Raw genomic sequence first — 24,503 nt, forward strand, 5'->3', positions numbered from 1 at the left:
AGCTCACAATAGCTTTGGCTGGTATACTTGGTCTTTCCAGCCGTTAGTACTTGGTCAGTCTATGTTTGCTGCTTTACTAATAATTGTCTTCTCTCAAAAGGCAAAGTAACTTAAAAAAGAAAAGTCATTTTTCTCTTCCAGAATTCCTGGAAGTCCATAGTTTAAGGCTGTGGGACTTCCCTGGTGGCACAGTGGTCAAGAATCCGCCTGCCAATGCAGGGGACACAGGTTTGAGCCCTGGTCCAGGAAGATCCCACGTAACGCGAAGCAACTAAGCCCGTGCGCCACAACTACTGAGCCTGCGCTCTAGATCCCGCGAGCCACAACTACTGAAGCCCACGCCTAGAGCCCGTGCTCCGCAACAAGAGAAGCCACCGCAATAAGAAGCCCACGAACCGCAACAAAGAGTAGCCCCTGCTCACCACAACTAGAGAACGCCTGCGAGCAATAATGAAGACACAACGCAGCCAAAAATTAATTAATTAATTAAATTTTTTAAAAAAAAGACTGTGTATTAAGGAGAAAATAAACTGCTCACCAAAACTCAATAACTTGTACAGTTGTCATTCTACTATCTGCCCAATAAGACAATCAAGGTGTTGCACTTGACCAAACTACTGTCCACAGCTAGCTACTCATACAGTAAACAGCATTGCTGATGACACTGGACGTTCACCTCAATGGGAGGAAGAGTTTTGTCTTTCAAACTTCTTTTTGCAGTACTTGTTACAGAATGGTTGTACCCAGATTTACACTTTCTTTCTGAAATATGTTACATATATCCCTTCAGTATTGGCTAAAATGTTGTTAATTCCTGAAGATTTTTCCTATTATTACTTAAACACAGATGCACAATTCGTATATTCACATTGTACTGTCAATTTAAATTTTAATACATAAACATCATCAGTTTAACACAAATAAGAATCAAATCAATAAGAAAGTCTCAAAGATCTTAGAAGTATCTTTAATAACAACTTTCTCACAATATAAATTTTCTATAAATAATATAATTTGGGGATAGTTACTTTATATACACTACTTTGCAAACCAAGTATTCACTATTAGTTGAAAAAAATCAATTGCTTTAAATAAATATATAGAAGAGGCAATGGATTGCTGTAACTTGGTGAGAAAGCCCCATATTAATATCCAAAATTAAAGAATAAGCAAAAATACAAAGGAAGAAATGTGAAAAACACACACACACAAAAAAACTGTCATAAAAAACAAGAACAATGTTATGACTTGAAAGCTTAAAAAAATAAGTGACTTTAAGACAAGGGATGAGGTAAGATGCTGATTTCCTGATGCACAGTCCCACGCTCAATTACACAATGCACTTTTCCAGCTTTCCAGCGCTACCTCTATTATTACATCTCCTTTGCTATACTACTAAAACCCATTAAAGAACGGTATTATATTAACAGTCATTTCTGGATTCTATTCATTTTAATAAGTAATTTTGCTTCCATCATTCCTTGTAATGTTTCTAGTTACAGAATTTTGGAGATGAGTTATGTGTTGACAAACATATGGTATCCCTAGACAGAGGAGCTGGGATCACAGTGGAGATTGGACTTCCAGTAATTTTCTAACAGTATCCAATGGATTCCTAATGTTCTTTGGAGATCCTCAGGGGCCATCAGGCGGGGTGTGGGGTGGGCAACGGAAAGAAAAATCATGTAGGGTTTTGGCCTCTGTCCCCTCTGACCTCCAAGGTCAATCACTGTGTGTATAGCTGACATTGTATCCAATTTCATACACTGGATTTCCTCATAAGATCTTTTCTAAAGGTTCAGCCTCCTTGAGAAATGTTGGAAAACACTTGAACCACTTGATCTCTAAGGTTTGTATTAGTTTTAATACGTTTTGGCTCACAAAGACCTCAGGGAAAATGTTTAAAAGGCATGGGGATAAGGATATTAGTGTATGTAAAGAGATAAACCACAATAAAAGTTCTCAACCAAATCAAGTTGACAGATCTTCATTATGATCATTATGAATTTTTATAGCTAACTTTCTGTAGAGAACTCTACAATAAGCCCTAGAGATACACAGATACAAACCAGAACCCCAGCTATGGAGCTCATAAATGAGATTGGTAGAAATGGAATCACAACCCACTCCCTCAGGAAGTGGAAGGCAATTACTCTGTGAGCCCACTTAGCAGTTAGCATAAGGGTCTGCCCACGGGGACACCTGGTCCTTGACACACTTAACTCACTTGACCCCCAACCAGGTTAATAACCATCCTCAGAAAGGCAGCTATTTAAGGTGTCTGTGTTCATTCGAACTTCGTCTGCTCTGACCTTGAGCCCTAATTTTTTTAGTAGAAAAACAATATTTAGTATTCCAAAGTTCACTGGCAAAGCCCTAGAATTTGACAGCAATTCTAGCATGACTTTAAAGTCAAATCGTTGATTTTTATGCATGGTTCATGGAAATATTTTATCTTATGATCATATCATGTACATTTTTAAAATGCCAGCTGGATTTTGGATCCCCTGGGATACAAACTGGAGTTTCACAATTCCTAGAAGGGTAATACAAACAACTTACCTTTAGTAACTGTCAGAATTGACCTAAGATACAGGAATATTGGGAAAGAACTGTGCCAATTTTCCAGGCATATTTAATTCTAGCATCTCAAGGATCAAAAGTAATACTACCATTCTGGCCCTGTAATAGACTGGATGGAGAGATTCCTATGAGATTTCTCCCTCCAATTAGCTGCTACGAGAGCAAAAGAGGGTGCTGGGGACAGAGCTATAATGGAGAATTGCTCCGACTCTCTAACCATTGTCCAGATTTACATTATAACAGGAACTCTAAAGTACCAAGCTTGATAAATATGATGGTAAAGAGATATGATTCCAAGAGATTATAGGATAAGGGTGGCTTTTTCCTCCCCCTTTTCACTCTCCATTACATGTGAACTCTTTGATAAAAAAAAAAAGGAAAGTAGGTTTTACCTTTGACACGACCAGGCCTACTTCTAGTTAGACATATTCTGACTCTTAATATTACCATAATGCACAAGCTAGCGCTGCCTGCAGTTCATCCAATTTACTCAGCCACTTAGCCTAAACGTGAAAACTGTATTGAAATATGTGCTGACTACATGTAAAATATAAGAATAAAAACTTTGTGTACATAATTCAGAAGCCTAGAGCTGCTAAAATCTAAATTACGAATATACAAATAAACAGACAGTTTTTGGCATTCCTGGCAAATCAGACTAAGTGATCAGACTAAGGAACACAGTAGGAGAAAAATAAAGAATGCATCCCAACTATCATATTATGTGGTGACTGAAGTTGAGATGGAGACTCCAGATGAAATGACGTCAAAAGCATGACAGTGATTCCAAATGATTCTTGATTCTGAGAAATTACAACATATAAGCACAAAATCTCCAACTGGTAAATTCAATCACATTTAGTTCATTTATTCTAGCTATTGGAATACAAGCCTCAAGTTCATATATGTGAATTTATCTACTAAACAACTGAACTTGTTGACTAATACAAATGTGAAATTTACTAGGTTATTTTAAATATCTTAAAGCTGATAGGACAGTCCAGTCTTCAAATATAAATGGAAGAAATTACTTGCTCCTTCATTAAACTTTTCCATAGCAAACAGAAGTCTGCTAGGAATTTAAGTGAGAAGGAGCTGACAGAACAGAGGAAGTCCCACTATTCAGCTCAGTTCTTCCTCCTTGTGGTCACGAAAGGAAGGTGCCTGCCATCTGGTGGCATTTCTTCAAGGAATCCTATCATTTAAAGGGCACAGAACACTCCTGTGAAGGAATATATGATACCAATGAAAAGTGCTCAGTTTTAATTTGTAAGTGGTTTCCACTTACTTCTGCTTCCCACTCTTCTGCATCTCCTCCCTTTTAAAAGTTGACCATAAAACATTTTTTAATTGCAAGGTTGCTAAACACATCCCAAATGAAACAGTAACTATGCATGTCTAAGAATTCAGTATGCAGGTGTGCCACAGTCATTTTTAACACAAATTCTAAAAAAAAAAATGTTAAATATCATGGTGCATTAAACCACTGGGTGGAACTTCACCCATATTGGCCAACAGGGAGGGTGGGGATGCTTCTGTGTTTAGCGGTCACATACTGGGCTATTGCCTGCAGCCCAGACTGACACATACATTGTTCTCCCATTCTCAGCTTCCAACAAACCACCAAGTAGCATTTATAATGTGGAAGGATGGAATAAAAACACTTTTTTCATAATAGGTTTTGGATGGTTTCCACTCAGGATAACATAGATAGATGTCATTTTGATGAGTGTCTAGTGAGGTTCCCCCCGCAGCAGACGATGCCTCCCTGAACTGTAAAACGGTCCTGATTCTGACACATTTCCCCACCAGCTCTCCATTCACCTAATCTTGTCGATGAGAGGATGCCCTCCTCCTTCATTCCTAGACCTAATCTTGACATTCAAATACTGTTTTTTAAAAAGCCATGTAGTTGACTTTACATAGTTACAAACCAATCAGAAGCACTACAGGTTATTAAGATCCTGAGAGGCTATTTGTACCTACACATTCTTCAACTGAGCTAGAAAGAACTAACACTTATGCAGAATGCATATCCTTCTCTTAAGTAATTCCCGGCTCATGGAAAAACAGAATTACTAAAGTAAGAAAGAGAAACGAATATTTGAAGGATTTGCTTCTTAATGACTTTTAGACAAGAGAAACAGAGGAGAAGCTAAGAAACAAGAACACTGCTTCAAGAGGCAATTTGTCCTCGGTCCTTTAGGTGACCGAGGCATTTTGCCAGCTGTCACTACTGACCAACTAAAAATGTTACACCCAAACTGCTGTACTCATTAGGACTGAAACCATTTAACATGAAGACTTTAAGGCGCTCAGATGTCACATTGTATTGTTTGGCCTTAGGAGAGGAGGGGAATGCCTGCTATTTATGGCATTTTAACATTTATGGCATTTTAATTTGCTTTCTTTCTACAAACCGTTTCTGACTATTCTTTACCTTACATAATTGAAAACCTATACATTATTATGACCTTACTCGATGCACTGTTTCCATTCATTTTGTAGCCGGTTAAGAAAAATGTACAGCATAAGTGAAAAACCATGTTAGTAGGAAATTCAGTTTTATATGATAAAGTAGATTTATGTTAGCAAGGTAATTTAAAGGTCTTCTCATATGATGGGAAAGGGTGCACAACCTTAAAGCTACAGTTAACCTTTATTTCCTCCCCAAATTGAGAAGATGCCACAAAAGCAGTCACCAGAGGCTGTATCACTCATATCTGTGAATCGGAGGTACTTCTACTTGCCTACATTTAATCTTACTTTGTATCCAACCATTTTCATAGACTTGGAGGATGTGGAAGAACCTCGGAAATTATGGAATATATCTTTTTTATTTCTAGCTAAACTCTCTGAGTAGATGACTAGACGTGTTACATTATTTCATCATTATCTGTGAATATAGAGGAGCCAGGTCAAGTGGAACTGTTCAGTACCACCAGGCAGGAAGTTTCAACTCTTATTCAGCCCAAATCTCACTGCTTTCAGGAGAAATGTAGAAAAACAGATCACCATGCTATCTACCACAACCTTTTATATATTAAAGCCACTTTCTGTTTCAGTTGGATATCAGTGTAAACCAGCTATCAGTGCACCTTCATCTGGCCATAAATTCTTGGAAAGCCAAAAGCCACGTGAGGTTAGGCAAACCAGCTTTTTATCCATTGCTAGAGCTCTTATGTGTAATCAGAAGCCAGATTTTCTCATATTATGATTTTCTCCTACTGTGAATTTCTCTTTCCCACCCCACCCCCAAAGAAAAGAAAAAAAAATCCATAGTATTAACAGTATGGAAGAAATTTTGGTCATGTGCTCCAAAGCACACTGTACTTTTTCTTGGTTGTACTTGTCATGCCTGTAAATTCATGTCATTTTAAAATGCCTGTCATCCTCATTGAAATGTAAGCGCCATGAGGGCAGATACCAAGTCTGCTTTGTTCATCAGCATTTTTCCTGTGTCTATATATTTAGCACACACAGTCTCTTCATACCTGGAGAACTGACAAATGCCCTTCAAAATCACTCTAGTCCAACACTCCTATTTGGAAGATAAGAAAACAGAGTCTGTAAAAGTCATTCTTGGAAGTGATTTCCCCAAGATTGTACAACATGTTAACGGCAAAGCCAGGGTTAGAACTCTGGATTCTTTTTTTTTGCTATATTTTTATCAAAATTTTATTTGGTATGAGAGAAAATCAATATACCTCATTCAAAAATAAGATTTAAGAATAGCCTAAATATACTCTTTGGGACTCCCCCAAATTTCTCTCATTTGTCAGACATAATATCTTCAGAATTTTTGTTGAACTAATTTACAGATCTATATCCCATGACCCCAATGACACTAAAGCAACCCCTTGATCAGGAAACGTTCTTTATCTGAATATAGCAGGGTCTATCATTAAAGCAGTCCTACTGGCAGATCCTGATTGCTCCTCCAGAAATGTTGTCATAGAAGAAAGCCCATTATCGGTCATCAAAACTAGAACACTGGATTCTTTATTGCCCACTCACGTTCTCTGTCCATTATGCCACAGAGGTTCTTTCATCTAATACCCTGGGCAGGCAACACAACTAATGAGTAAGGTACAGAAACCTTTGTGATCTAAACAACTTTTTGTTGGCTGCCTGGTTCCCAGTGTTCTTTATCAGTTGGAACTTAAAACCTTCCCATAAATATGCCTGATTTGCACATACTTTATGTAGGACTCTAAGAACAGAACCCCAAATGGAATTGTACAGCCATAGGAAAGAGCTGATTTATTCTCTCCTATGAAGGTCAAGTTTTCCAGAGGCCAAGCCACAGATGACAGCTGAATTTCCATGGTTCAGCTACTGTTAAATCAAATATTCTGCTAAACAGAACTCTAATTTGTATGGTTTTAAAATTTTTATTTCAAGGTTTCTTTAAAGCAAATATTCAAGAAATAGAGCTTCTCCTGAGCACATGAAAAAAGTAAATGTGAATTTTGGAGAATGATGAAGTGATCTAAAATTGGACTGTGGTGATGGTTGCCCAGCTCCATAATTTTTTTTTAATCTTTAAGTCATACACTTAAATATTATAACATATATTTCAATAAAGCTGTTAAAAAATAAGTGTGAAAATGAGTCAGATAAAGTACTTCTTTTTGTAAACATGTGGTATGAAAACTGTAACTACATTCTTTATCCCCATACTCTTTTAAGCCCAGGTTCTATCTACTTCAATCATGGCTTACCTCAAGGTCAAAAGTTTTTCCTATAATTTTGGTAAAAATAATTTAGTAGACTAATACAATTATCTACACTGATATAGCACCAAGAGATACTGACTCATTTGATTATCTGCATGAATGATCTACAGATACATTTGTTTAATTAAGCATATAGTGTTCTAGTCTGAAAGCTGCCATTAACTAGCCATGAGGTTTTGAGCAAGCTATACATCTTCAGGTCTCAGTTTTCCCACCTATAGCATGTGTCCCCATGGACACATTAGAGTCAAGTAACACACAATATATTAAAAAGAATAGTAACTGCTATCATCTAATGAATGGCCAGTAATACACCAGACTTCAGGTAAATTATCAACCTATGAGGAAGGTAGTATTAGTCACTTTTTTGCAGATGGAAACTGGTACATAGAAAGGTTCATTAGTTTGACCACGATCACACAGTTACTTAGTAGCAGACCCAGGATTCCAATCCAGAACTGTCCAGCTCCAAAACCTATACTCATTCTCAATTCCTCATTAGACTTTGGGTTTTGATTCTGTCAGTTGTGGGCATGAATCCTGACCTTGCCTTTACTATGTTAAGTTAGTCACCTTCTCTGAGTCCAGCTTCTCCATCTGCAAAATGAGATTACTAATACTTAACTCTCGGGGTTGTTGTGAAGACTAAATGAGAGAATGCTTCCCCTACAATGAAAAACCATTCGGTAACAGTCTTTCTCATGCCTCTCCCACAAAAGTTCCTTCTTGTGCTAAAAAAAAAAAGCTTTCAATTCTATGATTTCTTGTAGCCTACCTGGATAAACCTCACTGGGACTGAATTCTCTGAAAAGTGAACATAAACAACACAGTATTAGTCCTCTGCTATCAGTCCTTGGCTCTGTGACGGCGACTGTCAACAAGAGTGTCAACTTCAAGGGGTGGGCATCTGTCCACAGGAACTGAGCTGAGGTCACAGACTTGTCTCACTCTGCCCTACCAACAGATGTCTGGGTGACAACTCTTAGTCACTGTAAACGAAGGTAAAAGCCAAACCAGGTGGGAAGTACTGTATCTGCTTTCTAATCCTCTTGGCCAGCCCATTCGTTCCCTAAAACAATACCTCACTGACCATAATTCAAAATAGCTGGTTTTCCCCGGGATACTATTTTCAACATAATGCCTTTATTTTGATGATGTCTAATTATTCCACAAGCAGAAGAGAGTGTTTCTGTAACAGTGATTTGTCAGCAAGAAACCTGTTTAATTCTGTGAATTGGAATATGCACCTTCAAAAGTTTACCTCTCAAGTAACCTGGTGAAAACTGGTGTAATGTGGAGCTCTAGTGGTGGCAAGAAAGTAAAGCAGCCATTAGGGAGAGCCAACAAAAACGCCAAGGAAATCACCATTTATTATTTATTTACTTGTTATCATGGTGAAATCACCATTTATTGTTAAATTAATGTTAAGAAGAAAAATGGTTCAAAAATGATCTTCCAAGATAATATAAAGTGAACTCTAAATGTAATGACTTTCTTCCAGATTACAAATTAGACCTCAACAACCAGCTTACATCAAACATCAAAAAAAACCTCAGTGCTGTGGTTGTCACTTTTCTACTTTTTACCAAGTTCACTAAGAATCTTATTAATTAAATACTAGTTCTTTTTCACACAGCTAGCAAGAGTACTGTATACAGAAAACACTGGATTCTGAGTGGTATGATCAGTGAAGTCCTGTACCAACTGTCTTGGGAATTTAAATAATCCCTACAGGCCAATGAGGTTGTTATGAGTTAATTCCTGCACTAGAAAAGTGCCTTCTTTGAATTTCTGACTTCTGAGGTCTTTCCCAACTTAAAACAACTAAGAATGAAACCTACAATGTAAAACATTAACTCTTTGTTTTCCTGTTACCTAATGTATATGTCTCCTCAATTGAAAGGGCTTCAGTTTTAAAAAATACAGCTCCATTATGGTCAACAATATAGCAGAACATAAATAGTAAAAATTTTATGATGTTCAATCAGGAGTTGACATTTGAAATTTCTAAACATTGTGCCTGGTTTAGCTGTGTCAAAACAAATTATCATGAGGCAAAAAAACCTCAGAATGTGAAAAAAATTCAGGAACTAGCCTTTCCATACAGTGTAAGTATCTAAGTATCATGTTCCTAAACATGAAAAACAATGTAAGAGACTCACTTTTCTATACATGATGATAAAAGAAACTAAAATGTTCATAAATACATTAACAACATTTATCTGAAACAAAAATCTCAAGACTCATGGAAGTTTTTCATGAATTCTATCAGTTGAATCCACTAGATATTTTCCAATGGATATATTCCAAGGGCTTCTAAATTTTAGGTCTACAGATGACTGACTACCAAGTCTCAGAGGTCTGTGAAGGAAGATTTAATGATTACCCAGGGATTTTTATTCATCGATGTCTCTCTTCTTCATCCTTCTACTAATATGCTGTCATTAAATTAATATAGTTCCCTAAAGCCACACAGAAAAATGGTAAAAATATAAGATCCTTTTCTGAGAAGTCATTGAGAATGCAATAGTTTGTAATGAAAAGCTCAAGATAAAGAACTAATTTCCTTTCATTCCTCATTCCCATAGGATAGGTGAGAGAACCTTTCTGATAGAAAATAAAAGCAGGCAAGGTCTACTAACATAATCGTATGTCAAAGGGAACAAACAGAAACCTGCACTAATGCAACATTAGCCACTAAGGAATTCAAATCTAACGTGTTCTGCAGTCCTTTTCACCATAGATATCAAAATTGAGTAAAACTGAAGAATAATTTTCCATCTTTGAATCTAAGAACTTGGTCTTTGGACATCATCTGGCCTGTATTTTCTTTGGTGATTATCTCTATCTTCTTTGCTTTCCCTTAACAGACCTTGGTATGCTGCTTAAAATAATATTTGGGGCTTTATTTGCCATCCTTTTACCCAGACATGTTGATTTTATTAAAGTAAGTTGGGTCTGCATTCTTTCTTTACTATTATTACAGGTAGACTTGACAGACACAGGACCTTTGTTTTCAAATGCTCTGCTATGGAGGAAACCTTGTGAAATAAGTTCCATTTTACCTGCTGGGCAGTTGCACTCTGAAGGTGCTTCTCTTGCGATTCTTATCTTAGCCATATGTTCATAGGACTTCTGTAGGAAAAGAAGAGGTATTAACAATCATCAGTAGTATTGTAGAAAAATGGATTCTTTAGGAACTCTGGCCATATGCCTGATTTACCAGCCTGCATAACTAACGTTTACATATGTACTTGGACTTTAGTCAAAAGGTAACAGTACCCAAGTCCTAAAAAAAGAAAATGACCATTCACATGGTATCAAGACTGTTGGACTTGTGTAACGTCTTTCTCCATTCTTCAACTACCATCACCCTCTCTCTCAGCTCAGGCATATTCAGTCAATGCAAAAAACCAGCATTAACATGTTGCAGTTCTAGGTAAGCTAGGGGTTTTAAAACAACCAGTATTTTACACATAAAGGTCAACTGCTTGTCATGTTGTCCTGCCACTACTGCCAAACAGCCTCTCTGTTGGAAGAGCAAGTTCCAGAAAACCCCATAACTGTAGTTAAAGCACCCCTGGTTTTGATAAACATAACACAGATTCCTTTCAACTCTCAACTCCAATGGCTCTGCATTCACAAACACCCGTGGCACTGCATCTTTACAAAACAATCAAGCTACTATTTTTTTTTCTTTTTAAACATTCAAAATGAAAACATTCAATGTGTGAAATAATTGATCTAAAATCATATGTAGAATTATTTCACTTTTAAGAGTGATTCCCTTTTGTATATTAATAACACCTATGGCCCTAACCTTCTTATACCGTAAAAAGGATATAACAGATGTTATCTCTGCAAGGAATACTCTCCACAACATTGGAAAAGATCCACATGCAACTCCAGAAACTAAAAAGAGCTGAAATGCCACCCTGTCATTCTGGCCACCCTTCCCCCTTTTAGACCTCCATATATGTTTAGCATGCAAACATTAAGAAGAGTAAGGGAAGATGATAGAGACAGAGGGTGATATCAAAGTGTGCATATACAAATATATGCTACAGTGAGCAGAGATGGTGGCCTAGCATATATGTGCACACACAGCCATATCACGTCTGCATACAGTAAGGCAGAGGCTGGTCATGTACACAGAATCACGCCTGTGCAAGATGTTATCCACGTGCAAAACACCCCAGCCTTTCACACCTGAGCCAGAAGTCGCTCCACTTTCTCTTGCACCATTGCTTTGAGCTGATCCAGACAATCAGGCAGCAGACGGATGGAAGGGTCTCCTTTGGCGGATTCGAGGGCGGCGATCCTCGCCTGGAGGTCGTTGGTTTTCACCCCCAGGTACAGACAAGACATCACGGCCACTACTGACAGGAGGGCGGCCAGGGCGGCGCACGGGGACACGGTCCGGGCACAACGCTGCCCGGCTGGGCTCCGGTCCTCGGAGCCCGGCTCCCGCCCCCCTCCTTTCCCTGCTTGCTTCTTCACCAGCATCGTGGCGGGGTCGGCTGTCTCGGCTTCGCCTCCCACCTTCTACCACCTCCAATAATCGTAAAAGAAAGAAAAAGGACGTTTCCTCCAAAGTTCAGTCCCGGTGGCTGCACAACTAGTTGGCGGAGTCGGAGCCGGGGCGCGGCGATGGATCAGCGCCGAGACCCGCAGACGTGGACCATCCTCCGCTTTCTTCTCCCCTCCCAGCTGCGAGTGACAAGCACCCTCAGTCCGGGGACTGGTGGCAATAAGCTAAAATCCGGAATGAAACCCACCCGGGTGTCCCTCCTGGCCCCTCGAAGGACGGGGACCTCCTCTGAGGAGAGCGGCCGCGCGGGGTCCAAGGGACAGCGGCCAAGGCGCTGCGAGGGGCCGCCGCTCGCCCTCGCCGCAGAGCACCGGACCTGTTGCGCCTCTGTTAGTTTGCCTTATTTCTACCTATTCGGTGTCTTTCCTCACGCCGACCTGTTTCCCACCTGGATTCAGTTCCAGGTGAAAGGGCTGAGAGAGACCACGAGAGTGCAGTGCAAAAGGGGTGGCCCAGGGGGAGAGGAGAGAGGAAAACGAAATCCCCAAGGAGAAAATGGGAGTCGCGAGGCCGAAGTCGCGGCTGCCCGAAGTATCTCCTCGGCCTCGCGTTTGCGAGCCTTAAATACCCTTCGGGATGCTCGTGTGTGAGCGTGTGTGTGAGCGTGTAAGTGCGCGGCGTCCCTCCCCCGACCCCCTCCCGGCGCCGGGCCTCCAGCCCGCGGCTCCTGCTGCAGTGCGCCCCCCTTCCCAAGCCCGGGCAGAAGCCCGCCTCATTAGCATAATGTATTCACCTTCGCCCAGCCCGCGGGCGGGGCCGGGGAGAACCCCCGAGGGGCGGGCGGGGAGCTCGGTTGGGAGCTGAGCCCCCATAATATATGCAAATAGCTGGAGCGGCCACGGCGATTGGAGAGGAGCTTGGCGACCCCTCCCCCCCTACGGAGTTACTTCAGCGTCCCCTAAGGCCACTTCTCCCGCCTGGGCCGGGGGCCGAAGAGAGGTCTGCTGAGGGTGGGGGGAGGCGGCAACTCTGGCTTTTTCTGACTCGGCTCCGCGCCCCTTCTTTATCCCGGTTAAATATGGAGAAATGGCCTCCAGGAGGGAAGAGGGGAAGCAGAAAGCTCGAGCGCTCTAGGTCTTCCCTCTAAATCAGCGGCGGGAGCTGTAGCGCTCCCGTTCTGGTGCAGCCTTCCCTCCTCCCTCACCTTCCCACATGCCCAGAGGCCAAGTGTCTGGCTGACGCCTGAAGTATTAATACATTTCCCCACTTCACTTGTCTTCCCACGGCCGCGCTGCAGGCTCCGACTAGGGGAAGTTTTCTCTCCCCTCCCCCAGCACCCTTCTGTCTTGACGGGGCCGAGTCTCCTTCCCGCCCTGTGCTCCTAGTCTGTACGAGGGTGCTAATGCATTTTCCTGATTCCCTGTTTTGTGGGATTGAAGAAGGGAGTGTTGAGGTACACACGTTTCTCAGGATTTCGGAAAGGACTGAAGAATGAGGTCAGTTTTTCCTCTTACCTGACTCTCCTCAAGCTGCTCCCTCTGGATCAAATTACAAGTTCTCTAAGGGGATTTTTGAAAGTAGGTAACAAGTAGCGTTCTACATCTAATTGACTTTGAAGAAGAAAAAAAAAAATCCCGCTTCTTACTCCAAAGAGTTGCTCCTTATCTCCTTCTCCTCATGAGAAATATCGTATATTTTTCATATTCTTCTTAATCAAGTTAACCTCAGGTTGCTGCTCATTAATGTAAACCAACAAAATACTACACTAAACTGATCTTTCATAAATGCAAACGGGTATTGCTAGGTATGAAGCAGGGTAAAGATGTTTGAACAACATTGTTGATGGAGGATACAAGTTTGAAAAAATTAGGGGATGAAACAGACACAAATCAGAGGAAAACAGTGGATTTTGCTATAAAATCAGAAGCCTAATTCCTTACACTTGTATTACACAGTAGTTCTCAAAGAGGGGCCCCAGACTGGGAAGACCCATATCTTCTGAGAATTTATGCAAAGTTCAGATTCTAGGACCCCACCCAACCTCTACTGACTCAGAAACTACTCCTATTACTAACGAATCAGAAACACAGCAATCTGTATTTTAACACATCCACCTAATGATTTTGAGGCACACTAAAGTTTGAGACCACTGGAGTAACACTTTACAAAATATTTTCAAATACACTTTTTCATTTGAACCTCATAATCCTGTGAGACAAGTAAGGAATTACTGGCCCCATTTTATATATAAAGAAACAATTTTCAAGTCACATTTAATTGTGATTAAATGTGTTTCCAATAATAGCACCCAAGGTATGGGTACAAATTTTTTAACATGTCAAGTCTTTCAGATGTTCCAATTACCTCTCTAACCATTTCTTAGTCTTCTTTGCAGGCTTTTCCTCTGCCTATCCTCTAGATGTTGGTGTTCCTCGGGACTCTATCTTAATGTCATTTTCTCTTCCAGGGGCCCCCAACCCCCCGGGATCTAATGCCTGATGATCTGAGGTGGAGCTGATGTAATAATAATAGAAATAAAGTGCACAATAAATGTAATGAGCTTGAATCATCCCAAAACCATCCCTCCCCCCGCCCCCCCCCCGGTCTGTGGAAAAATTGTCTTCCAGGAAACCGGTCCCTGGTGCCAAAACGGTTGGGGACCACTGCTGTACACTATCTCCAGTAGTGCTGTCAGTTACTCTCCTTATACTGGTGAGTCATAAACCCATATTGCAAGCCCAAACCTCTCTCCTGAGCCATATAGCCATTTTCACTTGGATGTCCTGTAAGCCATTCCAACTTGACCCGCATCTTACCTCCAAATTCTGTTCTTCCTCGTTTATTTTCCATTTCAGTAAATGGAGCCACTGTTAATCCAACATCCCCAAGCCAAAATACCCAGTAAACAACCTTTGACTTCTCCTGTATCCTCCTCTCCCCATCTACCTAAATTCCTTCAGTACTTTATATTGTCCTGAGGGTGGAAATGATGTCTTACAAGTCACCACCCGGTGTCTGTCATCTCACCTTCCTCTTTGCTCATCTTTCCCCTTACATTCTCCATGCCAGTTTCTCTAATGAAAGTATACAGACAAAGAGTATGAAGAACTTTTCTTTGGGGCAAGGCATCATTCTCTTAAAATTTCAATAGAAAGGCCACTTTCTGTGCTGATTGATGCTGACAGTAGGTCACACGTTTAATTTGGATGATGCAATGTTCTTATGTCATACTTTGTGGAAATTGGTCATGAGAAGGTACATTAAGAACTCTTGCAGGCTCTCAGAACTGCCAGATCTTAGTGGAAAGATAGAGTTAGAATTTTATGGATTTGGGATCTTTATCCAGAGGATTAGTTTTACTTTCTTAGGTGGGCACAATACCCCAGAAATGTACCAGTCATTAGCACTAGGATTTCAAACCTGGTAGATTCTCTGCATCAAGCACAGAGAATGTGTGGATCAAGAAAGCTCTGGGCATTTGAACCCATGTTGTTCTGTAGATTCATCAGAGCACAGTTGTTGTTTTGGTTCCCATGTGGAGAAGGATTCAAAAAAGTAAAAATAGCACTAAAAATGGTAGAGTCTAGCTGACTCCAGTTTATCAATTGGATGATATCAATGATATCAATAGGAGTAAAAGACAGGCAGCTGGTTGTAGAACACGTATGTGATTGGAAGAATAATGGACTCCCAAAGATGTCCACATCCTAATCCCCAAAACCTGTAATGGGGAATGTTACCTTACTTGACAAAATGGATTTGCAGATGTCATTAAGTTACATATCTTGAGATGGGGAGATTTTCTTTGATTATGTAAGTGGGCCCAATGTAAGAGGGAGGCAGGATTTCAGAGCAGGACCCTATGGTCCTTGCCCACCCCCCATGTCCTCTGCCTGCCTTTTGTCTGTGGAGAAACTTTAGCCAAAGAATAATTTTAATGAGAGAAGTGAGAAAATGCAGAAACAGAGGAAAACAGTCAAAAGAGATCAAAAAATAATAGTTTAGTCATGAAGCATAGTCAAGGACCTTTAGTTCCTCCTTAAGGGCTGTAAATAATATTCTGAGCCATATCCTGTGAGCTGTCTTATAGATACTGAAATCCCCACCAGGTGGAAGAAGTTAACTACCTGATGATCAGACTGTAGCCATGACATAAGCTGCCACGATTCCGAGAATTGGCCTCAGAGAAACAGAAACCAACCCTGGAACTGAAGATCAACTGTACCTACCACAATCAAGATGACTCTCGTCAGACCACTGATGACCAAATTCAAGACGACTGTCAGAGCTGACTGTACTGTTTCTACGTGTCACCCCCTCCCTCAGCCTATAAAAGCTCTTGCCCACTGGTTGTAGGAGGGGGAGAGTCGGCATTTGGACAGGCGTCTGCCCTCCCCGCCCTCCGGATGCCGGCATCCAAAATAAAGCAAACTTTCCTTCCCACCAACCTGGCCTCTTTATTGACTGTTGAGCGGTGAGCAGCCGGACCCCACTTTCGTTGACACTTGTAAGAGGAAGGCAGGGTTTCAGAGTAGGCGGAGGTATGACACCAGAAGCAGAGGTCAGAGTGATGTGAATACTAGCTTTGAACTTGGAAGCCAAAGACTATGGGCAGTCTCTAGAAGCTGAAGAAGTCAAGGAACAAATTCTCCCGTAGAGCATCCAGAAGGAATGCAGCTCTGCCAGTTCTTTTATTTGAGGACTTTTTATCATCAGAACTATAATTAATAAGTTTGTGTTGTTTAATTCACTCAGTTTGTGGTAATCTGTTACAACAGCAGTAGAAAACTAACAGAATCAGAGTCACAAGAAATCATTCTTCATCTGCTACATCATCATAAGTGGTATTGAAAAACACCATAATGCCAGGCAGGCCCTGCAATAACAATCTCTGTCCCTCCAGTGTTTATGCATTCCTATTTTACTGACATGCCCACTGGGAAAGAATTGGAAAGATACGCCTTCTCCCATCTCATGTGAAATTAGGAAGCCCTCTATTGAGACAGATTAAACTGAATAAAATTTGTTCTATTTCTTTGATGCCTCCCATTGGTGCAAGTCAAAAACAATAAACTAGTCAAGCGATATGTCCACTCTCATCTCTCCTCCTACTAATGCTAGCCTAGCCAGGATCCTGACCCAGGACTCAGCACTTCCTCTAGAATTCCTGTTACCAATCTCCAGGCCCCAGAAAAAAAGAAATAGACAAAGACTTCTGACAGAGAAACATGGCAGGAAGTTAAAGTGAGAAAGAAGGTGAGTGGGAGAAAAAGAAGATAGAAGAAAGAGCTTTTTTTTAAAAAAATAAATTTATTTTATTTTATTTATTTATTTTTGGCTGCGTTGGGTCTTCGTTGCTGCGCACGGGCTTTCTCTAGTTGCGGTGAGCGGGGGCTACTCTTCATTGTGGTGGCTTCTCTTGTTGCGGAGCAGGGCTCTAAGTGCGCGGGCTTCAGTAGTTGTGGCTCTTGGGCTCTAGAGCGCAGGCTCAGTAGTTGTGGCGCACGGGCTTAGTTGCTCCACGACATGTGGGATCTTCCCGAACCAGGGCTCAAACCCGTATCCCCTGCATTGGCAGGTGGATTCTTAACCACTGTGCCACCAGGGAAGCCCCAAGAGCTTTTAACATAGGTAAAAGCATTCATTTTTTTTTTAAAGGGAGGGCATAATCCACTCCCATAAGCCTCTAAGAGTCTCATCAATAGAAGATATTTAGCATAGAGGTGAACTAACACACACTCCAAATTTTTATGTCTTATGTGTATTTAAAAAGATTCTCTGACCAAAATAAGTCACTGGGATAATCACATTATGCTATTTTTAGATATTAATTGCTTGACAGAAAAATATTTCAGTTTGGTTAGAAAATATCTAACCTCTTTGAGGTTAGTTTTCTAAAACCACAATTTTAACCAGAGTTCACCATCAAAGTTATCAAACAGGAGTGAATGTGTGAGGGGATTTGTGGCCATTTTTGTACACCCATAACCACACACTATGTCCTCTAGGTACCTTAACGAAGCAAATGGTAGAATAAATTGTGTGCTGTATTGAGCATGCTATTTCATAGACTTCAGATGAGAATGTGCTCTCAGGGAAACATCTTTTAAGAAGACAAAGTTTCCCAAATAGAATGGAGTAGGCAATAAAGTGTACTTAAAAGATGCAGCTCTCCCAGAGGCAGGCAAATTTCAATAAATCACAAACAAATTAAAATATCTTTAGGAGCAGAAGAGCAGAAAAGAAGAATTTGCTTCTTAGTGATGGGCTGAAAAATTCCCTTTCTGACAGATCAAGGAACTGATCCCATTTACACAAGCCTGGTTAAGCAAAGGGCTTATAACTGTATGAATCTAATAATCTGGATAATACAAGTCCTCCAAAATCCCATTCCTCTCTGCAGTCAGTTTTATGTGGTTTGTTGTTTCGTTTTTGTTTTGTTTTGTTTTGTTTGGCGGGAGGGAGGAGGTGAATTTTTTTCTTAAACCTTAAATTATGTGGGGTTATAACTTCACTTAAAGGATTTTTCCCCCAAATTTGCCAGTTATATTGCTAATTCTAACAAGAAACAACATTTCATTGAACTTATCAAATCAACTTTTTGTTATAATGCTAAGCAGACAAAACATGTTTGTAGCATTGATTCAGATCATGGTTACAAGTACAAACTCCAAGGCCAGACTGCCTACGTTCATAATCCAGCTCTGCCATTTGATAGCTGTGTGATTTTGGGTAAATTACTTGACTTTTCTGTACCTCAGTCTTCTCATGAGTAAAACAAAGATAATAACACTTACCCATAAAATCTTTTGCAGTGAATAAATGGGATGGGATATGTAAAGCATTACAATGCCTGGTAGATATTAAGTGCAATATAAATTTTAGATTTTATAGGTGCTATTATTATTACTTTAAAAGTGTCAAAATCTGCTGATCCACAGATGCTGAAGGGCCAGAAAATGTACCTTCTTATACCATGGGGCACCTGTACATCCCAATCATGATTTTAGTCCTATCTGGTTTGTCAGAATAGAATAGCATCAGGGCAACCTTTCAGCTATTGAATGATTTGAAGAATTCCTTACCCCAGGCCAACATTGATGTGTTTTATGTCATTTTAGATTAGTTTTGCATGTTCTAGAACTTCATACAAATAGAAGCATAAGGTATGTATTCTTATGTGCCTAGCTTCCTTTGCCCAACATAATGTTTTTGAGATTTATCCATAGTGTTTATATAATGCTATTTGTTCATTTTTATTGCAGAGTAATATTGCATTGTATACAACAACTTGTTCATTTATTCACATGTTGGTGGACCTTTGAATCGTTTCCAGTTTTTGCTATATACATGAAACTTCTATGAATATGCATATGCAAGTTTTTTATTTTTTATATTTCAAAAACCATAAGTAATACTCTTTTTACTTAGAGATGGCTACAATACTTTTCACAAAAAAGAAGAACAAAAGGAGGACTGGGATCTATCAGATACAGAAATATATTATAAAGGTATAGCGATCAACACGGTTTGGTATTGCAGCAGGGACAGAAATTAAACCAAAGGAATAGAATAAAGAGAATAGAAACAAACCCACACATAGGCATTAATATGGAAAAGAAATGACATTGAAGAGCAGTGAGGAAAAGATGGGCTTTTCAATCAATTATGCTAGGATAATTGTATATTCACACAGAAAAAAATAAAATTGAATCCTTTCTTCATAGAATAAACAAAAATTAAAAGGAGATGGCTTATAAGCTAAGTATAAAAGGTAATAATATAAAGCATTTAGAACATAATATAGGAGAATATCTTCATGACCTTAGGTTAAGACAGGGTTTTTTAAATAAGACACAGAAAGCACTAGCCATAGAAGAAACGATTGATAAACTGGAATACATTGTTAAGAACTTCAGTTTATTAAAAAAGAAAGCACATCTTAAGATGAGTGAAAAGACAAGCCACATAATGGGAAAAGATATTTGCAAACACAATTTTATTATTTCACAGTCTCTGTGGAACAGGAATTTGGGGATGACTTAGCTGGGTGGCTCTTGCGTGAAGTTATAGTCAAGACGTCAGCTGGGGCTGTGATCATCTGAAGCCTGACTGGGGCAGGAGAATCCTCTTCCAAGACGGCTTATTCACATGCCTGTCAGCAAGAAATTTTTTTTCCCTGCCTCTTGTCAGGAGACCTCAGTTTTTTGCCACTTGGGTCTCTCTAAAGGGCTGCTTGAGTGTTCTTATGACATGGCAACTGGCTTCCCCACAGAGCAAGTGATCTAAGAGAAAGGGTAAAGAAGAAAACTTATTGCCTCCTATGACCTAGTCTTGGAAGTCACACACTGTCCTTTCCATCATATCTATTCATTAGAAGTGAGTCCCTAAATCCAGCCCCTACTCAAGGAGAGGAGAACTAAGCCCACCTATTAAAGGGAGACCTATCAAAGAATTTGTGAACATATTTTAAAACCACCAGAGCTATATTCCTACTTCATACAGGATATATATATACATGATCAACTTTGCTAGATAATGCCAAATTACTCTCCAAAGCTATTGTATCAATTTAAACACCCACCATCAACACATAACTGTTTCCCTTTTTCCATATCCTCACCAAAATGGGCACTGTAAAACTTTTTATTATTTGCTTATCTTCCCATATTCTCACAGATATATGTTAGTTGACATTTCAGCAAGATGAGCAAAATTTACTCAATTACAGCACTTATTACATTGCATTGAGCAAAGACCAGAAGATGATGATGGAGTGAGACATGCGGATAATGTAAATATCTGGGGGGAGAGTACTGCAGAAAAAGTGGGAACAGGCTAAGGCCCTAAAGAGGGTATATACCCAGGCTGTGTGAGGAAAAGCAAGGAGGTCAATGCAGCAGGAATTAGGTAAGCAAGGGGAAGCAAGGAGGGATGCTGTTGGAGGGATGACAGGGTGGAGGGTCGATCATAAAGGACCTTCTAGACCTTCATAGAAAGTTCTATTGGACAATAGAGATACATATTTGGGAGTCATCAGCATACAAATCAGTGGTTCTCAACTTTGCACACTGAAATCACCTGGACTGTCTGGAGCCTTGATTCTCACTGTCATTTGAATTTCACGGCTCTACTATGTGTTCCCTCAGGGCCTCTTCCTCTCCACTTAGTCTTAGTTGGTATGGTCTTTTCACATGGTCTCTCCAGCAGGGTAGCTGGGCTTCTTCTCAGAGAGTAGTGTCATTTCCACCACATGTTAGTGGTTAAAGCAAGTCACATAGCTAACACTGTTTCGAGCAGGGGACGAGGTGTGGGGCGCTACACAAAGGCATGAATACTGGAGGCATGATTCACTTGGGGGCCATCAGTATAACAGACTACCACATAAGGAAAGTATAGACACTAGAGGTATGAGAGACAATGAAATGATGCTAAGGTGAATGGACTGTAGATCTCAGTAGAAGATTTATTGGAATTGGTCTATTCAAATCAGTGAGAGGGAAAATTAGCAGGTGGCAACTGAAGAGTGGAATACTCGATATAAGAAAAGTATTAAAGTTATTGGTGATGGCAATGTCTGGGGCAATGTTTCTCAATCCTGGTGTCACATTAGAAATAATGATGCTCAGGTCATATCCCAGGAGATTTTGATGTAATTATGCTGGAGGAGGACTGTCATTGGTATTGCTTAAAAGCTCCCCAGCCAGTTCTAATTGAGAGCTAATTCTAATTCTAATCGAGGACTACTGATCTAGAATATGACCTTGGAGGCAAGTGGCTGAGGTAAGCCGTACAACAAAATAATTAGGTTAAAAAAAAAAACCAAAACTGAGACACCAGGTTATTGGAATAATCATCTACATGGACATTGAAATAATTAGAAAATTTTCAAAGGAGTAGTGATAGAGAGTGGTGAGCCCAGGGATAAAATATTCAAGGAAAGAAGATGAGTAACTCCAGGTTTTCAGTTTGTGGAAGAGGGATGGTAACACAGGCATCAATGGGGCAATATGGCCAAAAAAAAAAAAAAAGTATTAGTATGGAAAACGTTTATAGTTTTAGAAAAAATAATATATAGTATCACTTAAACAATTGGATATACACATGCAAAAGAATAAAATTGGCCCCTACTTCACATTATATTATAAAAATTAACCTAAAATAATTAAAGCCTTAAATCTATAAAGTCCTTAGAAGGACCATACGGGTAAATCTTCATGACTTTGGTTTGGACAATGATTTCTTAGATACAACATCAACTGCACAAGCAACAAAAGAAAAAATAGGTAAACTGGACTTCATCAAAATTTAAAACTTTTGTGTTTCAAAGATCAAGAATGTGAAAACAAACCACAAAGTGGTAGAAAATATTTGCAAATCGTATATTTGATGAGGGACTTGCATTTAGAAAATACAAAGAACTCTTACACGGCAATAATAAAAAGACAGCCCAATTTTTAAATGGGCAAAGGATCTGAATAGACATTTTTCTGAAGAAGATACACAAGTGGCCAATAAGTACATGAAAAAATACACAACATCATTAACCATCAGGGAAACATGAATCAAAACTGCAACAAGATATCACTTCACACTCACTAGGATGGCTATAATAAAAAGACTGATAATAACAAATGTTATTAAAGGTGTGGAGAGGAACTTCCCTGGTGGTCCAGTGGTTAAGACTTCACCTTCCAACGTAGGCGGTGCAGGTTCGATCCCTGGGTGGGGAGCTAAGATCCCACATGCCTTGTGGCCAAAATACCAAAAAAAACCACAAAACAGAAGCAATATTGTAACAAATTCAATAAAGACTTTAAAAATCGTCCACATCAAAAAAAAAATCTTAAAAAAAAAAGAAGATGTGGAGAAATTGGAACCTTCATTCACTGCTAGTGGAAATGCAAAACAGTACAGACTTTGGAAGAATCTGGCAGTTCTTTAAAAAGTTAAACATAGAGGTACCATATAACCTAGGGATTCCACTCCTAGGTATATCTGCAAAAGAAGTGAAAACATATGTCTACCCCAAAACTTGTACACATATGTTTATAGCAGCATTATTCAGAATGGCCAATAAGCGGAAACAACACAAATCCCTATCAGCTGATAGATGAATAAATAAAATATGGTATATCCATACAATGGACTATTATTCAGCTATAAAAGGAATGAAGTACTTGATACATGCTACAGTGTGGATGATCCTTAAAAACATTATGCTAAGTGAAAGAAGCCAGTCACAAAAGACCACATATTGTATGATTCCATTTTTACAATATATCCAAAATAGGCAAATCTGTATATATAGAGAGTAGATTAGTGATTGCCTAGGCTTGGGGGTAATGGAGGGCATGGGAGGTGACTGCTAAAGGGTACAAAGTTTGTTTTGAGGGTGATAAAAATGTTCTAAAATTGTAGTTATGGTTGCACAACCCTGTGAATATACTAAAAATCACTGAATAGTATGCTTTAAGTGGGTGAACTTCATGATATGTGAACAATATCTCAATAAAGCTATTAAAAAAGATGCAATATAGGGACTTCCCTGGTGGTCCAGTGGTAAAGAGTCCACCTTACAATGCAGGGGACGCGGGTTCCATCCCTGGTCGGGGAACTAAGATCCCACATGCCACGGGGCAACTAAGCCCGCACGCCACAACTACTGAGCTCACGCGCCTCGAGAGAGCCCGTGTGCCACAAACTACAGAGCCCACGTGCTCTGGAGCCCGCACACCAAAACTACGGAGAGAAAAAACCCACACACCACAACTAGAGAGAAGCCCACACGCCACAACTAGAGAGAAGCCTGAGCACGGCAATGAAGACCAAACACAGCCATAAATAAATAAATAAGATGCAATATATTGTTTAAAATTCAAAAGTAATCAGAGTATATAAAACTTGGCTATGTTTTGGCAGTTTCTCAAAAAGTTAAATATAGAATTATCATATAACACAATAATTCCACTCCTAGGTGTATGCTGAAGGAAAATGAAAACATATATCAACACAGAAACTTGTACATGAATGTTTACTGCATATTTATAATAGTCAAAAAGGAGAAACAACTCAAAGACTCATTAGCTGATGGACAAATCATGATGTATACAATAGAATATTATTCAGCCATGAAAAGGAACCAAGTACTGATAAATGCTACAGCTTGGATGAACCTCAAAAACATCACGGTAAGTGAAAGAAGCCAAACACAAAAGGTCACATATTGCATGACTCCTTTTATATGATATATCCAGAATAGGCAAATCCATAGAGAACAAAAGCAGATTAGTAGTTACCAGGAGATGCGGGGGAAGGGAAAATGGGCAGTGATTACTAATGGGCATAGGGGTTTTTCTCCAGGGTGATGAAAAATTTTGAAACTGGAGAGAGGTGGTCATCGCACAACATTGTGAATACACTAAATGACACTGAATTGTATACTTTAAAATGGTTAATTGTACATTATGTGAATTTTACCTCAATTTTTAAAAATAGAAAAAAAACTTGATTATTAACCTCTTTCCATTAAACCAAGTATTCAACAAAACGAGAACATTAAAATCATCAGGGTTTAGCATCTCATTCATACAACATATCTACCACAGACATGTGTAAAAATTGAAATATACTATTACAGTTAGAGTTTA

General features: G+C 39.6%; 1 protein-coding gene across 7 annotated transcripts in view; it reads right to left on the reverse strand.

Moving 5' to 3' along the window:
• COL25A1 (collagen type XXV alpha 1 chain) overlaps positions 1–11,851 on the reverse strand; it is a 478,809-nt gene extending 466,958 nt beyond the window's left edge. For all 7 annotated transcript variants that reach the window (XM_036853780.1, XM_036853776.1, XM_036853781.1 and 4 more), the window contains exons 1-2: positions 11,532–11,851; positions 10,388–10,457 (exon numbers count right to left, since the gene is read on the reverse strand). In XM_036853780.1, the coding sequence (XP_036709675.1) occupies positions 10,388–10,457; positions 11,532–11,828 (367 nt within the window). In that variant the 5' untranslated portion in view covers positions 11,829–11,851. The remainder of the gene's footprint in view (positions 1–10,387; positions 10,458–11,531) is intronic.
• Between the last annotated feature and the right edge of the window lie 12,652 nt (positions 11,852–24,503).

The sequence above is a fragment of the Balaenoptera musculus genome, chromosome 5 (assembly GCF_009873245.2).
Source record: "Balaenoptera musculus isolate JJ_BM4_2016_0621 chromosome 5, mBalMus1.pri.v3, whole genome shotgun sequence".
Taxonomy (NCBI): domain Eukaryota; kingdom Metazoa; phylum Chordata; class Mammalia; order Artiodactyla; family Balaenopteridae; genus Balaenoptera; species Balaenoptera musculus.